General features: G+C 32.9%; 3 protein-coding genes across 3 annotated transcripts; 2 read left to right on the top strand and 1 right to left on the bottom strand.

The window, feature by feature from the left end:
• Positions 1-834: 834 nt before the first annotated feature.
• LOC100527314 (single-stranded DNA-bindig protein WHY2-like protein) lies at positions 835-4,408 on the bottom strand. Its single transcript, NM_001354960.1, has 8 exons — positions 4,140-4,408; positions 3,767-3,891; positions 3,586-3,683; positions 3,386-3,478; positions 3,077-3,171; positions 2,875-2,942; positions 2,684-2,772; positions 835-1,291 (listed from the first exon to the last, which is right to left on the bottom strand). Exons 1-8 carry the CDS (start codon positions 4,181-4,183, stop codon positions 1,175-1,177), a joined length of 729 nt encoding a protein of 242 aa, NP_001341889.1. The 5' UTR covers positions 4,184-4,408; the 3' UTR covers positions 835-1,174.
• Positions 4,409-5,260: 852 nt separating this feature from the next.
• On the top strand, positions 5,261-16,360 carry LOC100810735 (vacuolar protein sorting-associated protein 52 A). Its single transcript, XM_003521732.5, has 20 exons — positions 5,261-5,506; positions 5,626-5,720; positions 5,822-5,879; positions 5,970-6,065; positions 6,229-6,330; positions 6,614-6,697; positions 8,122-8,202; positions 8,758-8,901; positions 9,015-9,106; positions 9,916-9,997; positions 10,800-10,982; positions 11,863-11,978; positions 12,067-12,125; positions 12,829-12,929; positions 13,754-13,804; positions 14,588-14,767; positions 14,847-14,981; positions 15,133-15,207; positions 15,696-15,753; positions 15,833-16,360. Exons 1-20 carry the CDS (start codon positions 5,480-5,482, stop codon positions 16,135-16,137), a joined length of 2,124 nt encoding a protein of 707 aa, XP_003521780.1. The 5' UTR covers positions 5,261-5,479; the 3' UTR covers positions 16,138-16,360.
• A 1,385-nt stretch (positions 16,361-17,745) lies between these two features.
• On the top strand, positions 17,746-20,245 carry LOC100810209 (c-Myc-binding protein homolog). The gene is made up of 5 exons (XM_003521731.5): positions 17,746-17,925; positions 18,008-18,080; positions 18,158-18,206; positions 18,326-18,449; positions 19,898-20,245. Exons 1-5 carry the CDS (start codon positions 17,908-17,910, stop codon positions 19,982-19,984), a joined length of 351 nt encoding a protein of 116 aa, XP_003521779.1. The 5' UTR covers positions 17,746-17,907; the 3' UTR covers positions 19,985-20,245.
• Positions 20,246-21,923: the final 1,678 nt, after the last annotated feature.

Raw genomic sequence — 21,923 nt, 5'->3', positions numbered from 1 at the left:
ACAATGAAAATACTGTGCCAAAAAATAACAAAAATATCTTTTATTGTGTAATTAATTTTTTGAAAATGACAGTCAAGGCATCAAAAGCCGAAAACCAGCCCAAATTTATAAAATTTTCATGAGTTATTGTGATAAATTTTTATTATTAAAATGTCGTTCCAAGATATATACCCTTTTTACAACCATATATTAAACTCATTAGTTGTTATGTATCAACCGATAATAAACAGATGGAGTTTTTTGGGCTTTGGAGCAATTGGTGGTGGTGAGGATGTTGGTTGGATGAGAGGAGCCTGTCATACTTAAATTTGTAATTAAATAAAAATTAAGGGAGGGATAAAATTGAGTAATTAATCATAAAAACTAAACTAAGTTAGGTTTAATTTAATATACTTGTGGTGGAGGAGTGATTTAGCTCTCGAGACCCAACTGTGATGGTGGACTAGACTATTACAATTCGAATTATGTAATAGAATTTGTTAATTTCTGAGAATAATGATAATATAACTTAATTAATTTAAGTTCATTTGTTAATTTTAATTCTGTTACTCTTTATGAATTAAAATATATATATTTTTGTTAAAATAGTAATGGTGTTTGTTAATTTCATGGATTCATTATTATCAGTGTTTGTTAAAAAATTAATGAATTAAACAGCAAATTGTATTACACCAGACAGTAAATATAATATAAAAAATTTATTCATCAGTAAAAAAAAAAAAACTCTAAATAAGTGAGGTAATTGTTTCATCTTTTTCTTAAATAAGTGAGATAACAAAATATACTTATAGAATTACACTTTTATCTTAAAAAAAAAAGAGCGTCAAAATTAAAACTACATATTTATCCTTAAAATAAAAAGATCAAGATTATTTATTCACAATGACACAAAGAATACTGATGATGCATAATCATCAACTCGCTGTTAAAGGACTGATATACTTCCGTGTTGCCATCAGATTGATGATTTTTCAAACAGTTAATACTATAGTATTTTCAAAGCCAGGCAGAAGAGCATACTAGTTTAACAAGTTATACAACATCACGTATCCCTTTCTTAAAGATTGCAATTTACATCTTCCCCTAGCAAATCCTCGTCTTCAAATTGGCAATATACAAATTAGAATTGCAAAACAAAAAAGGATCCATTTCATATTCGGATATTCCTAGCAATTCATCTTTCCCATTCCAACTCTGAAACTTTAGAGTCACCCTTTGCTTGAAGGCCATCTATGCCTCTGGATTGCTGATTAGTTATCTGGTCCCAACCCATAATGTGTGGCAATGCAAACTGCATCAGAAGACAAATTAATAAGTGACAAATCTCTTACCAAGGTGCAAAATAATACTAAACATTTTTTGGGGAACGAGGGCTGCTAGAATAAATGTAGAGATGAAAATGGAATTGAAGTTTCACTGAATCAACTAGTGTGGCTTTCTACAACCTGTTTGGATGACAAACTATCATAACCACAAAACATCAGAAAGAAGGAAACAGAGAAAACTGAAAGTAATTAACTGCTATCAATAGAATTAACAGAAAATGAATAAAACTAATCATCTAAGAAGGACTAGGGGTCATATATGAATAACTGGATCCAAACTCAAGAAACGAGCAGGGACTGGGAAGTAAGAACTGGATCCTACCCCACAAATAAATAAACTAGCATGAATGCTCCTAGTTGCCCAATACAAACAGCTATTTTGAGAATTGATTTAAAAAAAAAAAAAGTTAATAATAATTCAACCAGGTTTATTTAAGCCAAATGATGAACCAGTTTCAAAATACAAAGGCCACATATAAGCAAGGCATGATATCACTTGCCTCCCTCCTACTTTTCATGTATGTTGTACTCATTATCCTACAAGGGACTTGCAAATAAAACCTCCTCTTAACTTTAATATATGTTGTATGTTTGACTGAGTGTCCAACGCGAGACTTCGAAGCACCAAGCAACACAATAGTTGCCCTTTCAGCCCCTTTTTGCTTTAATGTTTTATTTCATGTTGCATTTGTAGGATGATCTTTATTTAACCTCTTATACTGGGTTTTTCTTTTCTTGCAGGTCATAGAATATGGTGTGCATGTGGGAGTGTATATGTTTGGTTCAACCATGCTTAGACTAGTGAACCACGAATACCTTCATTGGTTCAATGACTAGAACAGTTTTATATATACTTATTTTAAGTTCTATTTATCTACAGTAAATTGTGAATGAAATCAACGCCATGACAGTTTTTTGCAGTAAACAAAATAACATATATTCAACTATATTTCAATCCTCACCTAAAAACAAAACTGGGTTGTTGCCAACATGGTCACATGTGCAGAAAATAGTTCAAGAATGCTAATAAAAATGTCAAACAGGCAGTCTGAATAAATTTAAAGGACCACAGTGTTAAATCAAGATTCAAGGCATTATTGTAAAGTATTATTTTAAGACAAGAACTGTGTTGATTAAAGATTAACGGAATAATAGGCATGAAGAATGCCAGGATAATTATTTTCTTTATCGGTTTCTCACTTCATCGCTAGAAAGAAAATTGTTGACAAGATAACAGATAACCCTCTCCATTCTTATTTCATAAATATCGCAAGCAGAAACTCAATAGTCCATAACTAGTGGAAGCTATAACATAATTAACACAAACTTATGAGAAACTAAGCAGATAAAAGGCATACAGTGCAAGCTGTCTTCATTACAGCAAACTCAGCAGTTGTGACGGGAACACTGAAGTAGTCTTTGGTGTTTAACAGGTTGTTGACAACAGCTGCCAAAGAAGGAGAAATAATCAGAGAGAGAGAGTGGGTGCATTGTGCAATCTATAGTAAGCAGCACAAAAGGAGAAAAACTCAACAAAAAAATATCTTACTCAAAGACACAAAGTAGCCATTTGCATGAGGCTTAATTGATAAGCTCTTCCTTACTTGACCAGCATTACTGCAACATAAGGTGCTTACTAAACCATCACTAATCATCTTTAAAGTGGTGTAAACATAAAAAAAAATCTAATTAATAGGTTAATGATAATTAGTTGGCCAGAAAAAACCTAGTCCAAGAGCCATGAAACCAACCTTGATAACATTGAGGGGTCATGAAAGAAATCACAGGAATCTTGAGCGTCCATGGTTATCAAAGAACCAACTTCAGTTGCCGAGAGAGCAAATTTCTACAAAAGGATAATTATTATTAGAGGAAGATAAAGGGACATCAAAATATTCTATGTATGTTTCCTCCTTGAATTACTAAATAGAACATCAGAAACAAGATATTAGGTCAACTTGACAATGCATTCTCTATTGCAGAAACGGGGGAGGAGGAGGAGAGGAGGGGGACAACCCAGACAACTTTAACCGTGCAAATGGAATAGCAAAAATAATTACCTGTCTTTTATCCCAGTCATATTTGCGCTCTCCAATAGAATGCATGAAAGACATCATGATTGAACCGCGTCGATCAACTACAACAGTCCCAGACTGACAAGTGGAATTGACAAATATGATGCTTGGTTAATACAACACACACACACACACAAAAAAAAGTCACATTCAATAAATTTGTTAAAAGAAAACCACAATCTTACATCCAACTTAGTGAAAGTTGGAAGACAAGGAATCAACGAGAATGCAGCTTTGCCCTTGTAAACAGTATAAGGAGCAAATATTCGATCGGAAGCGTGTCCTGCAAGTTTATGGTAGGAAAACAGAAGTAAAGGTAATGCCTCAACTGGTAACAAAAATATAAACACTTGTATAAAGCAATGCCTTTGGCAGCATAGTTATTTGTAGCAGTAGAAATGGCAGCTGAATAGGTAAAATCGCGCCCCTCTTGGCGCAGACGGTCTCCGACTTCAACTTTCCTAGAGGACAGCACTTCCAAGAGCCTATGCCTGTTTCACAAAATTGCAAAATTTAAATGCATATCGTGTCGTGATGTCATCTATCTAACATTATCAAAAGCATATGTTTTATTTTGCAAGAGCGTGGCCTAATAAACGAGAGATTCCATGTTAAAACAATATAATAAAGCCTATGCCTTTTTTACAACCTTTTTCTTTAGTGTTCGGACAAGGTTGCGAAGAATAATGAATCGATTAGAAAGTAGAGGTAATAAGTGATAGTGAAAGAAAGTAAGTACCTGGAAGGGGAAGTGAGAGGGAACACGCGAGATAGCGTGAACATTTTGGAACGCTTTCTCTTCTCAATCTCTCGTTCTTCTTCACTTGTGAGTTGCGTCAGTAGCGGTAGCACACGAAATGGGGTTTTATATTGCCTATGCCGGTTGATGCCCAAACAAAATGGAAATGGAAACGGAAAATGCTTCCGATTGACCACTCTTTACTCTTCTTGCCTTTCCTGAAACGACGCCGTGACCTAAATATTTTGTTGTGATAAAAGAAAATAAGTAATTACACCTGGCCAGTCCCACCCCTTATATTATTTTAGTATTATGTGTTTTATATATATATTATTTGAGTTTCAAAATATTTTATCGTTTATATGTAAAACTTATAAAATATATATCACTTTTTTTAAAAATATTTTTTTAAGATATATTTGATTTAAGATAGATGAAAAATTAAACCAATATATATTTTATAAATTTGGTTTAAACAAATTTTTAATGAAAATCAAAGTGTGAACACCCTTAACAACCCTACTAGCATGAGCCTCACCCTTATAGCTCATGATTTTTTAACCTTTTCTCTCTCTTCCCGTTTCCCATAAATATTTAATACGATAATTTTTCGTTTTGTTAGATATTTTTAAAATATTTAACACAACAGTAAAACAAGTTTATATAAAAATAAATTTATAATAAGATTTTTTACGGTAGAGCATATGACGTGAAATTGTTTATATTAGAAAAGACCAAAACGTTCTTTTTAAAATCATTAAACATTCACTTATCATTAAATTTTAAAATATTTATACAAGATATTTTAAATATGGAGATCCATACCAGCATTATTTACTCGAGTAATACTAGTATCTATTATTTTAAAAATGTGACCGTGAGGGAATATTTATCATATAGATTCTTGAAGAACACTAATGGCATCGTGACTCAAGAAAAAAAGTTATTTTATTTTAATATAATTGTGTTCATATTACAATATTTAAAATAATAATTAATGTTAAATAAACTAATATCACAAAATCAAAAACATATCCACAACGCCCTGATTTATTTATTATTTATAGGAGTATTGTTTATTATTCATTATTTTGCTGTAATGTGTAATGGAAACTTTTATTGGGTTCTAGAATAAATTATAGAAATGATATGGTAATTTTCCCATTCTCTTTATTTTGTTTCGACTGGTATTGGGTACAGCTTTGTAGTTTCTTCTTGGTGGATCCATTCAGATCTCATCCACGATGTGTTGCATTTGTTTTTCACGATGCTGAACCCGAAGCCGCGCTTCTTCTAATCACACGACGACTCATTCCGTACACTTGACACTCTCGTCAACAATGGCCGATGTTGCCGGAGCCACAGTGGTGCGAACCCGTCATCTTTCTTTTCAATTGCACTTCAGTTGAAACGATTCTAGTTCCCAGTCTCAGTCAATTATTATCACCATTTTTCATTTCTCTTTTGCTGATTCGGTTCTCTGCAGAGTCCCTCTATCGGTGAAACCAACGATGCGCAGAAGAATGTGTTCGATTTGGGAGCGTTTGTTGGAGACCTAACTTTGGAAGATGATCCAAGCAGGTCTTCTTCACTTTCTACTAAGTTTATTTCTAGTTCATTCACTTTTGAGCATGCAACTTTAGAATCAAGACTTGTTTTATATGTTTCTGTTAACTTTGCAGCGATGATATATCATTGGAAGGACTAGAACAGGAACTAGAAGAGTGTAAGAACAATGATGTGAGTCACTTTGCCGTTGTTGTGTTGAAAACACTGCTATTGAAATGGATCGGCGTATATTAAGTTATTGTGTTGCTTTGTTTTGTGTAGGTAGTTGCAAATATACTGTCTAAAGGTACCAAACTTAGGGATTATACAAAAGGAGTTGAGAACGATTTGCGCAAAGTTGAATTGGATTCAATTCAGGTTTGTGGTCAATTTTCTGAAATTTTTTACAGCTATTGCTTTTTATTTTGCTTATCCTGGTTAGTATGAATATCTGATTAAGGTGTGGTTGTTTGTACTCAGCTAATGCTTTTGCTTTTGTTTGATTTGATGATTAGTTTTCCTATTGTTCCTTTTTTTGCAGGATTATATTAAAGAAAGTGATAATCTAGTTTCTCTTCACGATCAAATTCATGATTGTGATAGTATCTTGTCACAGATGGAAACTCTTCTAAGTGGATTTCAGGTATGTTTTTGGCCAAGTAAGTTTTACCTTGAAGCTTGAATTTGACACTTCAATTTTCCTCTCTTTTTATGAAGACCTATCCCCATGAAAATTCTTAGATTCACTCTGCAATGCTGAAGTACTTATTGACCTGTTTTTCATCTTTAATAGTCATGCAACAAAAACCATGTACAGTCACAGTAATACATTCAATAATTTGAAGGACTTGATAAAAAATTTGAAGTACATTTTTTATTGTCTATATTGAATATTAAATCACAAAATCTTTCTTATTTTTTATCAGGCTGAAATTGGTTCCATTAGTTCAGACATAAAGATTCTCCAAGAGAAGTCTATGGATATGAGTTTGAGACTTAAGAATCGCAAGGTATGAATGTTTAATTTAGACAAAAAAAATTCAAAGTTGTTCATAAATTGTACCACCCTTTTGCCTTTGGTTATTTTTTTTTCATCAGCAAAAATAAGTGTGTATTATATATATATATAAATCAGTACAAGTAGTACCAATATCTGTACATCCCAGTGTGCATGTTATCTATGTTGGGTTATGGTTGGGAAATATGCTTGAGATATTAGAATACCATAACCCCCATTTCTGGGCACACTGGAATACCCATTACAAAAAGTATCTATGGTCTAATCCCTCCCTTGTACAAGAATCCAGATTTAATATTATCTAAATGTCTGAGCCACGTCCAGCAGAAGAAAATTGCATCCTCCATCAATTTCTGTCCATTAAACTCCTCATTTGAGAATACAATTCTGTTTCTGAGATTCCAAATGCACCATGTGAGGGCAACCCATCAAATCCACCATCTGTTTTGGACTATTCCTATTGCCTTACAGTAAGAGTGTTGTAGAAAGTGTTCCTTAGGCGATGCAGGGAACACAGTTACAAATTCTGTTCATGCAAGGCTCTCCCACCATAAAGGCATTATTCTTTGGCAGCCAAAAAATGTGTGGGACACTTCCTCCTCATGACTCGAACAAAACAGGCAGCGATAATCATCTAGCTGCACATTCCTTCTCCTTAGGTTTGCTCTTGTTGGTAGTCTATCCCTCACCAGCCTCCAAACAAAGTGTGCTACCTTGCTTGGAATTTTCATTTTCCAGATAAGTGTGAATGCCCCGTCTTCATTCTCATCCGCCACAACTTCATTAAGCAAATGATATCCACTTCCCACTGAGTACAACCCACTCACATCCCACTTCCAAATCCATCTATCTTGTTGGTTAGGCTGAACCCTCTACTCCTCAATATCCTCCGTAAAGCTAGCTGCTAGTTCCATCTCTCCTTCCAACAACATTCTCCACCACTCAAAATTCCATTCCCCCGATTCCCCCACCTCAATGCCCATCTGTTGAATAGTGTGATGTTGCTGTTGAGATATACAATATAGTCTCTAGTACTTCTCCATCAACAATAACCCCTCCTCCCTCCACCTATCTTCCCAAAACTTTACCCACTACCTACATCCTATTTTCCACTTCACACCTTCATTGAGCCACCCACCTTCCTCCTCCGAACCACACACAAAACACAAGTCCTGCCCCCAAATCGACTCCTTGTGGTTCCTCCTTGCCTCATCCTATTTTGCCTTTGCTTAATAGTAATACAACCAAAGCAAAATGACTAGTATTATGTAACTTACTATCCTTTTGATCTGGGAAGCATCCTGTACCAGAAGGCTGCTTACACTTAACAATCTTTTAATGTTTATCACATGCTCTTTCTCCATTTTTGTCTCTTCTCTCTACTTGTGTTAAGATTTGTCTTGTTTCATTCAACAGGTGGCTGAATCCAAATTGGCTAAGTTTGTGGAGGACATAATAATTCCTCCAAGGATGGTTGACGTTCTTGTTGATGGAGAGGTATATTTTTTTTTCATGAACTACTTCTCTCCACCAATATTGCATAAGTTGCTTCCGGTGGTGTGGAAAATATTTAATATTTTCCTATAGTATTATACTATCTTGCTTGCATTTTACATACGTTTCTGTTTTCACGACTTCAAAACCAACATTCTAAATTCCTAATTAAGGATCTTAGGTGTTTTGTTTGTGACTTTGATTGTTCACACCATCGGTCGTATCTTGTTTATGATGTTATAGACTCAACATCTTATTATTTTTGACATATCTAGAAATTGGTAGCCATGGCAACATTTAAAAAAGTGTATAATGATTATATTGAATTTGAGAATAATGTCTAGATTGACAGTTTATATCTTCCACTGAGATACATTTTCTGGATCTTCTTTGATGTTTTGGCCTAGAGTTAATTTATTTCAATTTAATCATCGTGGTCTATGTTTTTTATTTTTATTTAGATCACTTGGTTCTTAATGTGTATAGTTTTCATTATATTTACATGTTACCATTATATTCCCTTATAATTAGACTTGTACACTTTGGACTTTTTTTCAGGTCAATGAGGAATATATGAGAACTCTTGAGATTCTCAGTAAAAAACTGAAGTTTGTAGAAGTAGATCCAATGGTTAAAGCTTCAAAAGCTCTAAAAGATGTCCAACCTGAGCTTGAAAAGCTCAGGCAGAAAGCAGTTTCAAAGGTTATTAATGCCTAAAATATAAGAATACTATTTTCTTCTGGCTGATTTTTCTTTTTATTTGGTAGACCATTTAATAGGTAAAAAAAATAATTATCATGGCTTCCCATCTGCAGGTGTTTGACTTTATTGTGCAGAAACTTTATGCACTGAGAAAGCCCAAAACAAATATCCAAATACTTCAACAAAGTGTCCTTTTAAAATACAAGTGAGTTTTTCTTATTGTTTTTTGGAGCATAGTAGTTTGCTATGGTGGTGATTGCTTGAGAGTTGAGATAAGTGAAAATATAGTTATTTCATTCTGAAACCTGTTTCTGGATTTCTGCATTTTATGGATTTGGTTACCATTTGAATGGAATGATTTTATTCTTTGTATTGCCTTTTAATATCCTGAATTTAACAGATTATTTGATAATTAACCCTTTCCTTTTCTTAAAAATCTATTGGCAACATTTGCTCATGTTTTTTATTTAGATTTGAATGAAATGAAACTCGCTGTTGGTTTTGGCATTTGGTTGAATTGCTATATCACTTTTTTGTTTTTTTTGGCTATGAAGCTGATTTGTGCTTCTTAAGCCACTCCTTCACACTTTATTCAAAGTCCAATTGATAATTTTTCCTAGCATGTAATTGCATCTACTTGATAACGGCTACAAACTTTGTTTATACTTGTCTCTCTTGGAGAATTAGATGGTATTCAAGCAAATCTCCTTTTTCATATGTTGTTGACTAAATATTATTTTGTTTAAATTGGTGTGTATTCAGTCTTTCTTGCACAGTGCCTTTGGTAATAAACAGAACTGTTGATCTTGAAGAATCTATTTACTAAATATTCAATTAAATGTTTTTGTTACCACCATTTGCATAAATTTTATGTTGCCTGCCAACATTGGAAGGCTGTAAAATTTACCAATCTATACTTCACTTCGTTGGCCCCCCCTTTAAATTATGGAATCACTTTGGTAATGTTGTGTGCTTTTGGTTCTCTATCTAATGGATGGAAGTATACATGTCTAGGTATGTTGTTTCCTTCCTCAAGGAACATGGCAAAGAAATATATAATGAAGTTCGTGCAGCATACATTGATACAATGAATAAGGTAACTGTTAAAATTAGAATCTTGAATCAATATTGCTATCAGGAGTAGAAAGGATTGGTTGCTTTTGATGTACTTATCTTTGTTTATAATCTTGATTCGAAGCATCTTTTTCAAAGTATATTGAACCTTAGATGAACATCATGGCCCATGTGTCTTCAAGAGAAATTTTTTGTTTGATAAGTCTAGTTTAGTATTTTGAAACCTGAGCCTCCTTTAAATTTGTAATCTCATGACAAAAACCTTGTTTTGTATGATTATGATTCCACCTAAATCTAGGTTCAATAATGAAGGAAGCCAAAGCCCACCACACTAAAAATACATAACATATTTTTTCTTAAATGCAGTTTAAAATGAGATATGGATATGATAGCATTGGAGACTTTAGGTAGCTGTGTTTTGGTCTGACAAGGACAACTGCTGTATGGAAGATGTTAATGATTCTAGGTTGATAATCAAGTGTCTTTGATGCTATACCTGATTAGTCTATTGTTAATCTTCACAGATTTGTAGTTCTAAATCATTAATTTGCATAAAAGACTTTGTTTTGGGTTGTATTAGCTGAAATTTGCATAATTAGGCACTTGTCCAATAAACTCTTGTCAAATGAGAGCTAATTCATAAGTCTGATTGTAAAGCTTACTGAAGTAAGCTAGAAAGAGCTCATAGGAAGGTCATAAGCAATTTCCACAAGCCCAAATAAGCCCTTCCAAATCCACACTGGGATAATTTTAGATAGAATTATAGAAACAGTAAAATTGAAGATAATTTCAAGAAATACGCTAATGCTGTTGAATGTTTGCAGGTTCTTAGTGCTCATTTCCGCGCTTATATACAAGCATTGGAGAAACTACAACTGGATATAGCAACATATAATGATTTAATTGGTGTAGAGACTAGAAGCAGTGGCCTGTTCATAAGAGCAAGGGAACCGCTGAAGAATCGATCTGCAGTATTTGCTCTTGGGGATAGGATTAGTATATTGAAGGTATAACCCTGTCCAGAAAAAAAAGGAAATTCATGCAAGATGATTCTCTTTATGACTACTAATCAAATTGGCCTAGAAATCCATGTGTTTATTTAAGTAAGTTATATTGTTATTAATGCCAATAACTTTCTTCAAGGAGTGAAGGTAGATTTTAAAATTAGGAAAAACAATAGTTAGAAAAGAAATAAATATTTTATTTTAGCAAGTTGTGTTTCAAGATTTGGGGACCTATTACTAATTTTATAAATCAATCATGATTAGTTATATGTTACTTTGATTCAACAAATAAATAAAGAGTTTAATGCTTTTCCACAGACAGTGTAAAATAGTTTTACACTATCATCCAATCATAAATCACCATTTGAATTACTTTAAGATAATTATTTTCAAAGTCAACAAACTAATCATACATGGTAGTTATGATTGGATGACCATGTAAAACTTTTTACACTGTCAGTGCATAATCTTTTTTCTCATAAATAAATTCATACTTGAAATCACATTTTGTTAAGATATCCCATATTGACAAGCAATATAGTTTTTGGCAACCCTCCCTTCTTAAGCTAGTTTTTGGGTTTGAGTTATATTCAGTCCATTTCTAATATGATATCAGAATCTATCCAATTTTTGTTTTGGTCGCTCATTGATGTCCAGTCTTGCTAATTTCATCTTCCAGATGCCAAGGGGTGGGGGTAAGATATCTAATTTTTAATATGGTATCAGAGTACACTTGTTCCTCTGTTGTAATATTAAGTCATTCTTGAGCTTTGCATGGTTCAATAGGAATTCATATATTATTAGGTGACTCTGCACACATTTTACAGACTTTTGGATAACTGCATCAGATTTGACAGTAGATTAATTGTTATACTGTTAACAGGATATTGATGAACCTGCATTAATTCCTCATATAGCTGAAGCCAGCTCCAATAAATATCCATATGAGGTCCTGTTCAGGAGCTTGCAGAAGCTGCTGATGGATACTGCTACTTCAGAGTACTCTAAAAGTTCACTATGTCATGTCATATTGTCATAGCCTAAAGTCACTTTTATACATATTGACATTATCTTCGTTCATATGCAGATATAATTTCTGTGATGATTTCTTTGGAGAAGAATCTATATTTTATGAAATTTTTTCAGGTATTTTTTATGGAGTGTCTTGATTATTTTGACAAGTTTTTTCAATTGAAATTTAAACAAATAGTATACATAAGGAGGACTTTTAGCTTATTGGTATGTGAGGTGAAGGTGAACATTGTTGGATTCATTGTCACCTTGATGTGTGTAAGGAGCACATAAGATGAGAACTTAGTTATTGTGAGAAATAAGATGATCATACAAGGAATGTTTAGACCAGGAATATTCATATTGGATAGGAAGTTGGAGTGGCATCTAGTGTGGAAAAGGAGGTAAAATCACATCTAATATGGTTTGGGCATGTGAGAACAAGACTGCTAAAGGCCCTAGTTAGAATAATTGGCAGATGATGGATAGCCTAATAATTTGGGGTAGTGGTAGATCAAGAAAGAAACTAAATGAAACCATTAAGAAGGATTTATAATTTAATGAACTCTTTAAAGAATTAGTTATAGACAGAACATAATGGCTTCATTCGATTCATGTAGCTGACCCTACCTTCTGGAAAACGGCTTTGGTGGTGGTTGTTGTAATGATTTGAATTTGAATAAAGAAAGGATTGTTGTTAAATTCATTGTGTTATATATTGTATATTATATATTATAATTATACAAGCACCACTAGATCACTTCAGTGTTGAATTCCATGTCATCTCAGAATTGGGTTTTCAAGCAGACCCTTATTATTTGCTCTTTGATATTGTCAGGTCCATTTGGTGTCATTGATGAGCACTTCGATTCTATACTTCCAAATTGTTATGATGCTATAGGCCTCATGCTTATGATTCAAATAATACACAAGCATCAGGTAATGTTTTACTCTGATTTTGATCTTTGGGTGAAAAGAACATGTCTAAACAAAAACCATAGTGATGCTAATTAGACACTTCTAGCCTAAGTGTAATCTCAATGGATGATTCTTAACAGTTCTAGAATTTTATTCCAAGTTCCAAGAATATAATTCTGAATCTTAACCCCCTCCTGAAATTCTTGAAAGTTGTGTTTGGAATAAAAAAATTAGAAATAGTTTGATTTGATTTATGAATTAATTCTTATGTTTGAAATTCCATGTTTGGAACACATTAAAGATAAATTGAGTTGACTTTATGTTTGAAGTTTACATAAAATAGGTTAAATGACTTAACTAATAAGGGCAAAAAATGTCAATTTCAACAATTAAAATTAAGTCAAATCCAACCAAATTTGAGTGGATTTCTATTTGCACATAACTATTGAAAAGGGATTTCCAAATAAAATCATTTTTTATATCATAACTATATAAACAAATGATTTCATTTTTAAATCAAATAAATTCTTAAAATATTTGATTCCAAACAGACTGAAAGAGAATTCACTTAACAGTTGGGGATCTTGGAACATCATTTAGGAAGGAGCTACCATATGAATGAATAATGTTGAAATGATCCATGCAACATCATGAGTATATTGATGACTCTCTGCTCTTTAACTTTTTTAGCACATAAAACATATGTAGACATAGAACTTTGTAGAAGCATATAGCAATCAACAGAATAAATTGCAGTATGCTGCATGTTTTAGCAGATGTACTTGGTGCATTTGAAGATATTTCACTTTTACAATCAACTCGTTACTGACTTTTTTCAATTTCAGCTCATCATGTCTCGAAGACGGATTCCATGCTTGGATTCATATTTAGACAAGGTCAGTTTTCTATGCAATGGTTATAGACTTGTTTACACAAGATTAGTCTTTTCTTGAGAGTGTTTAGACTTTAGACCAGGAAACCATATAAGTTAGATGAATGGACTTCTATGCTTGGGAGTAGCTTTAGTGCATGCATTGAGCTGTGAGTCTAGCTCTGTTCACTATAAGGCATTGAAGTTACTGGGATGTAACTCTTGTTAAAGTTAAATAACAAGAGGTAAAAGAGAAAAAGTAAAATATGATTGACATTGGTTGATGACAGCAAAACTCAAATCTGACCAGATTTTACCCCTGTTTTCATTTGGGATAATGTTCATTGACATTTTTTTGTATAATATGTTGATTGTTTCCTAATCCTTTGCCCACTTTGAAGTGTGATTGAATTTGCTGGATGACAGCAAATATAGTCTGACTAGGTTTTCCAACTTTATTTTCTGCTACATAATGCAAATCACATTTTTGTACAATATATAGAAAATTTATTTATTTATTTATTTGGCAAATATCACGAAGCAGAGTGTGGAGGGTTTTTTTTTTACTTTTTTTTTCTGAATCCCCCCCACCCTCCAATTCATCTTCCTTCTCACCCTTTTCTTTATTATCTCTTCTATTTATATACACATTCTTGGTTTTCTAATGTCCCTCTCACTTGCATCTGGCTTATAGTTGGAAGTTACCTTTGGATTTAGATGGACTGGGTGCTAATAAGATAATGTGCCTGTGTATCATATAGAATTTACTACTATTGGTCCCTGATGAAGCTAATTTTATTTTGGGCAGGTCAATATATCCTTGTGGCCTCGATTTAAATTGGTATTTGACATGCACCTCAACAGCTTGCGTAATGCAAATGTGAAGACATTATGGGAAGACGATGTTCATCCTCACTATGTCATGAGGCGTTATGCTGAGTTTACTGCTTCGCTTATCCATTTAAACGCTGAATGTGGAGATGGTCAGGTTAGTATGATAAAAGTTAGAGCCATCCAAGTTTTCTTTTGTAAAATTCTAATATAATCTATCCTCTGATCAATTGCAGCTTGATTTGAATTTGGAACGACTTAGAATGGCTGTTGATGACTTACTTATCAAGCTTGCTAAGAACTTCCCAAAACCAAAATCACAAACAGTGTTTCTTATAAACAATTATGATATGACAATTACTGTTCTGAAGGTAGGAATCTGTAAAATAACTTAGTTTTAATGTATAGCTATATCTGCATCAATCAATGGAAAGGTCAAGGGTGTGCAATGTGGTTTTCATAACCAGATGGGTTGTTCTCTGACTTTTGACAACTAAAGTTTTCCCACTTGCTTGATTCCAGGAAGCAGGTCCTGAAGGTGGGAAAATTCAAATGCACTTTGAGGAACTGCTGAAGAGCAATACAACAATCTTTGTGGTAATTGCAATCAATTTCTTGTATATATAGTTTCAACACAATGATAGGTTTTTGTTTTGATAGTTTCAGGAAGAAGTGAGTGCATCAATTTTCTGTTGCTATATGTTCTCATTCCTGTTTCTTTTGTCATATAATGTTCGCATCTAAGACCCGCCTAGAAAACTGTAGTGTTTTAAGTCCTAAACTTGAGATAATGACTTTCAAATAACACTAGTATGCCGAGTCACTCCACCATTCAATTCATGAAAACTCAATTTGTTACTTGTGAAAGGAAGTGAAAAAACATTTAGGCAGATAAAACCTCAGAAATGATGACGATGATCTCCAACTTGGAGTAAAGACCTACAATAGTTATAAATATAACAAGTGGTTTAGATTAAAAAAAGTGGGCAAGGGTACCTATAAATTATACTAGGCAAAAAGTATATATAATTTTCCCGCTTGTTCTCATGTGTGGTTGTCCTCACTGTTCTCTTCATTCCTTGTAGGAAGAACTGCTTCAAGAACATTTTAATAATTTAATCAAGTTCGTAAAGTCCAAAGCCTGTAAGTATCATAACAATGACACACATTGTTTTTGTTTTCTATTTTGAAAATATTGGCTTGATTCTGTGTAATTTATCAGCCGAGGACCCAACATCAAATCCGGATAAGCCCATAACTGTTGCCGAAGTCGAGCCACTAGTGAAGGATTTTGCGAGTAGGTGGAAGGCTGCAATAGAGCTGATGCATAAAGACGTTATCACTTCTTTCAGCAACTTCTTGTGTGGTATGGAGATCTTAAGGGCTGCGTTGACTCAGTTGTTGCTTTATTACACAAGACTCTCGGATTGCATCAAGAGGATCGTTGGTGGTTCTGCATTGAACAAGGATCTTGTTTCCATATCTTCAATCATGTATGAAATTAGGAAATACTCGCGGACTTTCTAATTTGTCGAAGATGCCATAGTTATATACTGGATCTAATTCACAATCAATGATATTCCATTCAGTATTATGCCAAAAAACAACTCTCTTGGATCCTGTATGTAAACGAAAGATAGTTTGCTTCTTTCGGGACACCCAAATAAGTGAACTTTTTTTGTGCAACCTATTTGGGAATTACAAAAGTACAAGTAAAAGAGAAAGCACACTACTGTTGTATAATTGCAAATGCATCAGTTGTTCATGTTTGTTTTTTTCTTATATATATTTTGAGTATTTTCTTGTAGACTTTTTTTTATCAAACCATGATTTAAGCATTCTCTATATATAGCCAATGACACTTGATGCAATAATAGTGAAAACCATGAATTCACAGAATATGAAGATGCATGCCAATGCCATAATGTCATTTTGCATGTATCGATGTATACCATTATTACTCTGCCTTCATCACCTTCAAAAGACTCTCAGTAGGCAGGGTTTTTTTTTTATTGTTAGGTTGTTAGCATTCGAGTGGCCGAATAATCATAAAGCAAAAGCCATTTGTTCTATTTTGATTAGTGGCATCCCTATTGCAATCAGCCATCTTTAATCAGGGAGAAAAGAACGTTGTAAATACTGTTTTTATAATTTTTGGGTACATTATATTAGATGGAAGGAAGAAAGAAAACGAGAAAAACTAATGACGCGCCAAGGCGATGATGATGATATAAAAGCGGTGTAGGAACAAAAATATAATTCTTTTTGGAGGGGAGGGGTATATGAAAGTTATCACTTGAAATATATATAAATCAATTTATATTTTACATAATTAAAACTAGATAATATGTATAAGTATATAAAATAAGTGATGTGATAAAAAATAAACATCTATCTGTTAATATTTTTTTCTATTTTGGTTTTTTTTCTGTGAATTTTAGTAGGTCAAGCCGCTTTTTCACACCCTATTAAAACATTAAATGATGGTGAGGGAGAAAAATAAACCATTAATTTTGCCTCCAAAACATTAGTGTTTCTTGTAAGTGTTTCCTAGAATAATAACATTATTTAAGTAATTTTCAAAGTATTTAATATTTTATACCAAAAAAGGTACTCATCACTTTAGTTTCTTGTTTTTTCCATACCAGCATTTGAGCCCAGTTCACTATGGAAGTGACTTTCATCACTTTAGTTTCTCAGTTTTTTTTTTTTTTTTTTGAAAGGCGCTTTAGTTTCTAAGTTGATATGTTTTAGGAAAGTTTAGACACTAATTCTAAAGATTTTTAAATATTTGGAAGAGTACTTAGGGTGATTTTTAATACTTAAAAACTATTTAAGTATTTTTTTACTTAAAAAGTACTTAGAAAAGAGGATAATACCTTAAGAATAAAAAAATACTAATAATTTATTCTATAACACTACTGTCTTAATACGTTCTTTTTTCCATTAATTAAAATTCAAAAGTGAATGAGTTTTTTTTTTGTGTGAATAAATTGAATGAGTTTTATTAAAATAAGAAGTAGTAAAATATACAATTAAACTTCAATTAATAATAAAATTGTGTCCGAAGCAATATATTTGACAATGTGTTGCAGTGTTGGTATCTTTTGCTAGTATTAAAATTAAAGATGAAAATGATGGTTTACGACACAAAAAGAAAGATTTATTTTTAAAATAAATAAATAAAGGCGTTGAACAGATGCACTGCATTCGATTTCGTTTTTGGACCACGGTGGTGGCAGATCAGCTGCCAAAGCAAAGAATAGAGATATTGAGTTTTAGTTTGAGTGTGAGAGGATGATGCGATACAAAGAGGTTCTAACATTACTTTTTTGCTTTCCCCTTATCTTCTTAGATAATAGATACGAATCTGAGTCTCACAATGTCATAATCGTAGGAAAAAGAAGCAAAGAAGGAAGCTTTTAGAAAATATCTGGAAACAAGTGGAGCTGTCGACGCTCTCACCAAAGGTGATATTTTGCTTTTCAAATAAATTGCTAAATCTAACACTCAAAGTGATATTCCTTTGTTGCCGTTGTTGCTGAAGTTCTGGTTTCTTTGTACGAGCAAAACGACAAGCCTTCTTCTGCCGTCGAGTATGTTTTCTCCCCTCTTTTTTTTTTTTTCACTTCCAATTCTGATTATTTTGTTTGATCTGTGTGACTCGACTCGACACGTGTGAATGACACGCTTCTCTTGTCTTGGGCCTTGGCAGGTTCATTCAACAGAAATTAAGCTGTCCTTCCATCTCAGAATATGAAAAGTTGCAAGCCGAATTCTCCGATCTGCAAATCAAATACAATGACCTCTTAGCTGCACACCAGAAAACCTGCAAAGAGGTGCCTTTTACTTTTACTTTTTACTGAACAAGGCACTTACTGTAAATATTTGTAGTTAAAATACAGTCTGTGATAAGTTGACGAGAGAATTTCTATAAAAGTTCAAGGCTTAATTATGTTTTTTATACTTGTAATATATTCATTTTTCAATTTACTACCTAAAAAAATATTTTTTAATTTATTTTATTTCTTAAGATATTCAAACTTTTACTTTCGGTACCTATACTAATTTAAGTGATGACATGATGACGTAAGATTAACGACATCTATCAAAAGCAATAGTTTAAAAAGGAGTATATTATTTGAAGTTTATCTGTTGTGACAAAATGATTGTGGGTTTTGTATCTGTAACTATAAGTTAACACAAACCTTCAAATTGCTGCTTGTAATGCTCTGGGGTTTTGTTGAGATATTCGGGGTTCTAGATGGCAGGTGAAATAAATATATTTTTTGTGCATAAATCTTGTGATGAAAGTGGGGTCCCTGGTTAGCCACAAGAATATGGATTGAAATGTGGTTATGATGGATTTAATATCTTGTGTGGTTAGGGAACTTGGCTATGTTTAGGGGGGTTTGGGCATTAGAAGATAATGTAGGAAACAAAGTAAGGGGGAATGGGGATTGGAAAATCGCTATGGACCTGCATAGAAGGGAAGGAGGTTGGGGACTGACAGAGGAGAAGAAAGCAGGACATCAGCCAATCATTATCTCTGCTTGATAGCATATCATAGATTTTTTGTGGCCACATAATGTGTGGCATATCTAACAAGAATGTGAGAAGTGATAAAAGTTAATTTTAGTCATATTACCATCAATGGAATGAATGGATATTGGATAGTCAAGATTGTTTTACTTAAAACTAATTTTGACCATCCACTTTGATTGTATGATCAAGGCTAGCAGATCCTCTCGTCACTCACATGTTACCCTTCTTGGATATACGGACAATCAAGATTAAAAGTTACTAATAGTCACAACTTTTTCAAGAAGTTGTGATTTTTTGTGTTTTAATTTTGATAATTTATATTAAGATCTAATGGTCAATATTTGTCCATCTCAATTTCACATATAAAAGGCCTTCTCCCTTGATATGTGTCTTATACACATGCTGGCGCGCACATACATGCGCACATTTGATGGTCAAGTTAACATTTATCGGGATTGGAGAAATGTGATAGGTTAATTATTGTGGGTTCCCTCACATACCACTAAAATAGATACAACTGATTGTCCAAAATCTTGCCTTCTATTAGATGTATTCTTAAATATGTTAACTTTCTATATAGTGATTGATCACCATATAAGTGGATTGTGACTCTAGCAATCTTTACCTAAAACATTAGGGGTTCAAATCTTAGTATCACCAATCTAGGGAGAGTTCTACCGATCCAATTTTTTGGTTTGATGGATGTTAGGGTTTATTCACTGTGTACCATACTGTTTCACAGTTAGAAGAAATGAAAAACTCGCATGCCTTGGCAACGGCATCTACCAAGGAAACAACTGATAGTGAATCTCCTAAAGATGGGCTCTAAAGCTTCTGCATTGAAACTTGCAATTCTTGGAGGTCCATACAGGTGTATTTAACCTGGTTTGCAATTTTTCCAATGTTTTTTTTTTCAGTGGAGGTGGTGACTACTGATTGTGAATAATACTTCTGGGAATTTGGATTTTAACCAAAAACAATGGTATCATGTAATTCATGTATTTGACATCACCTGGGATAAAATCATCATGTTTGTTGTTGGGGAGTGACTATTGGTTGATTATGGTAATGTTTTGTTTTGTTTTGTTCACTGTTCTGTCTTTGATGGATTCTGTTGTAACTTGTAATCACCTCTTCCTTTTACTTAAGCTGTGATTTATATTGGTAAAATGGTGTTGATTTCTTATCAAGTTATTCTGATATGTAACAGAATTGCAATGGAATGGATTTTCAATGATATTTTTAAGTTTTTGCGTGTTCTAGTTTCTTCACTTTGTTGCGCAGAAAGTAGGCAGAAGAAAGTGCGACCACCAGTTTATGGTCTAATCGGCCATAACCCTCGACCCTCGTAATGCATAATATTCTAACCCCTCAAATGTCATATGCTCCTTGACTCTGGAAAAAATGGGAAATTTAATTAAACATTTTGCCACTTTGATGTTTTCTTCTTTTGGGGAACATGAAATATCTAATTTATTTTACGGCAAATTTTAAAAATCACATAACCCACCTAATGCTACTGCTAAACTTGCCATAACAATGAGTGGCAGCACTTTGCTCAGCTTATTTGTTCTCACTCACTGATGTTTCCTCATTCACAAACCCAATAGCACAACCTAACAAAATCCCACAACCAATCTTGGCTTCTAGATGGATAACCGTTGCAAAACTTTAAAAACTTTGCATACTACCACAATAATAGTTGTACATAAAGTGATACGTTGGCTTGTCATAAAATGACCTTGGTATTAGTCACTAGATATGAAAAGCAACTATAAGTTTTCTTGGTTTATATCTAACCTTGATTCATCCCGACTTACCCAAAGAAAAAGAAAAAAAGATTTATCCAGCATTTTTTGCAGGAGCCAGATTGAAAATGAACATCATATAAGAGACTTGATTAAAAACAATTGTTAAGTACACGAACCAAAATAAAAATTTAATCATGCTAGTTTATGCTATACATATACAGTCTATTTCAAAGAATAGAAACCAAGATGAGAGAATGAAGAATCACGTAAAAGTGTCTGATTTATTTTCGTTCTGTCAATTAGTTTTGCAAGAAGAAAAAATAAAAGTTAAAAGTACTTGGATACTTATTTTTTTATGTCATTTTGTATACATATTTTTTTTTTTCCTTTTACTTAAAAAAAACTTACTTTTTTTTCCTTTTACTTTCTTTTCTTCCAAAATCTTACAAATTATCTCACTTTCTATTATTTTTTTTCCTTCCTATTTCTCTCATTTTACTTCTATTTTTAAGCCAAACATACTCGTGTTGATTATGTTATTCATGCCAAACATACATCACATTATCATCTCTAGAAACAAATTCAAAAGTTTTAAGATGCAAAGAAAATAAATACTTTTATAAATTAATTTGTGACAATAATTCTTACATTATGATTATTTACATCATTTTAATTTAAGAAAAAAAATTATAACTATTCATATGTATTATATTAAGAAAATTTAAAATATTTGTAAGAACAGTTGTGTCTCCATAAAATTCGTTGTGAATTTATTTCTAACTATCACTTCTTAAAAATCTATTTGTTTAAAATAAAATAAAAATTACATGTAAGGATTAAGAGTTAATTTAAAATTGTAATCAAATTATAATTAAACTGAAAATACAAAAAAAAAAAGGAAAGAGAAAGTTGTTTTAGTCAAATGAAAGGAAAAATCTTCTATTTGTGTGGAGAGGAGAGAGAAATTTTTGCCCTTTGTCGTGTATATTAGGTTTGGGAGAATATAAGCCCAATCCA

This window comes from Glycine max, chromosome 3 (assembly GCF_000004515.6).
Source record: "Glycine max cultivar Williams 82 chromosome 3, Glycine_max_v4.0, whole genome shotgun sequence".
Lineage (NCBI taxonomy): Eukaryota > Viridiplantae > Streptophyta > Magnoliopsida > Fabales > Fabaceae > Glycine > Glycine max.
The sequence above is the reverse complement of the archived record's forward strand: the minus strand, read 5'-3'. Positions and strand labels throughout refer to the sequence as shown.

What these genes read in the sequence shown, in the direction of transcription:
- LOC100527314 (NM_001354960.1), bottom strand. Translation starts at nt 4,183, where the DNA reads ATGTTCACGCTATCTCGCGTGTTCCCTCTCACTTCCCCTTCCAG. An exon ending in AAATAACTATGCTGCCAAAG is followed by an intron (nt 3,684 to 3,766) that starts GCATTGCTTTAT and finishes ATAAACTTGCAG; the next exon opens with GACACGCTTCCGATCGAATA. An exon ending in GACCCCTCAATGTTATCAAG is followed by an intron (nt 2,943 to 3,076) that starts GTTGGTTTCATG and finishes CTTATGTTGCAG; the next exon opens with TAATGCTGGTCAAGTAAGGA.
- LOC100810735 (XM_003521732.5), top strand. Translation starts at nt 5,480, where the DNA reads ATGGCCGATGTTGCCGGAGCCACAGTG. An exon ending in AAGAGTGTAAGAACAATGAT is followed by an intron (nt 5,880 to 5,969) that starts GTGAGTCACTTT and finishes TGTTTTGTGTAG; the next exon opens with GTAGTTGCAAATATACTGTC. An exon ending in TGGATTCATATTTAGACAAG is followed by an intron (nt 13,805 to 14,587) that starts GTCAGTTTTCTA and finishes TATTTTGGGCAG; the next exon opens with GTCAATATATCCTTGTGGCC.
- LOC100810209 (XM_003521731.5), top strand. An exon ending in TGTCGACGCTCTCACCAAAG is followed by an intron (nt 18,081 to 18,157) that starts GTGATATTTTGC and finishes TTGTTGCTGAAG; the next exon opens with TTCTGGTTTCTTTGTACGAG. An exon ending in ACCAGAAAACCTGCAAAGAG is followed by an intron (nt 18,450 to 19,897) that starts GTGCCTTTTACT and finishes ACTGTTTCACAG; the next exon opens with TTAGAAGAAATGAAAAACTC.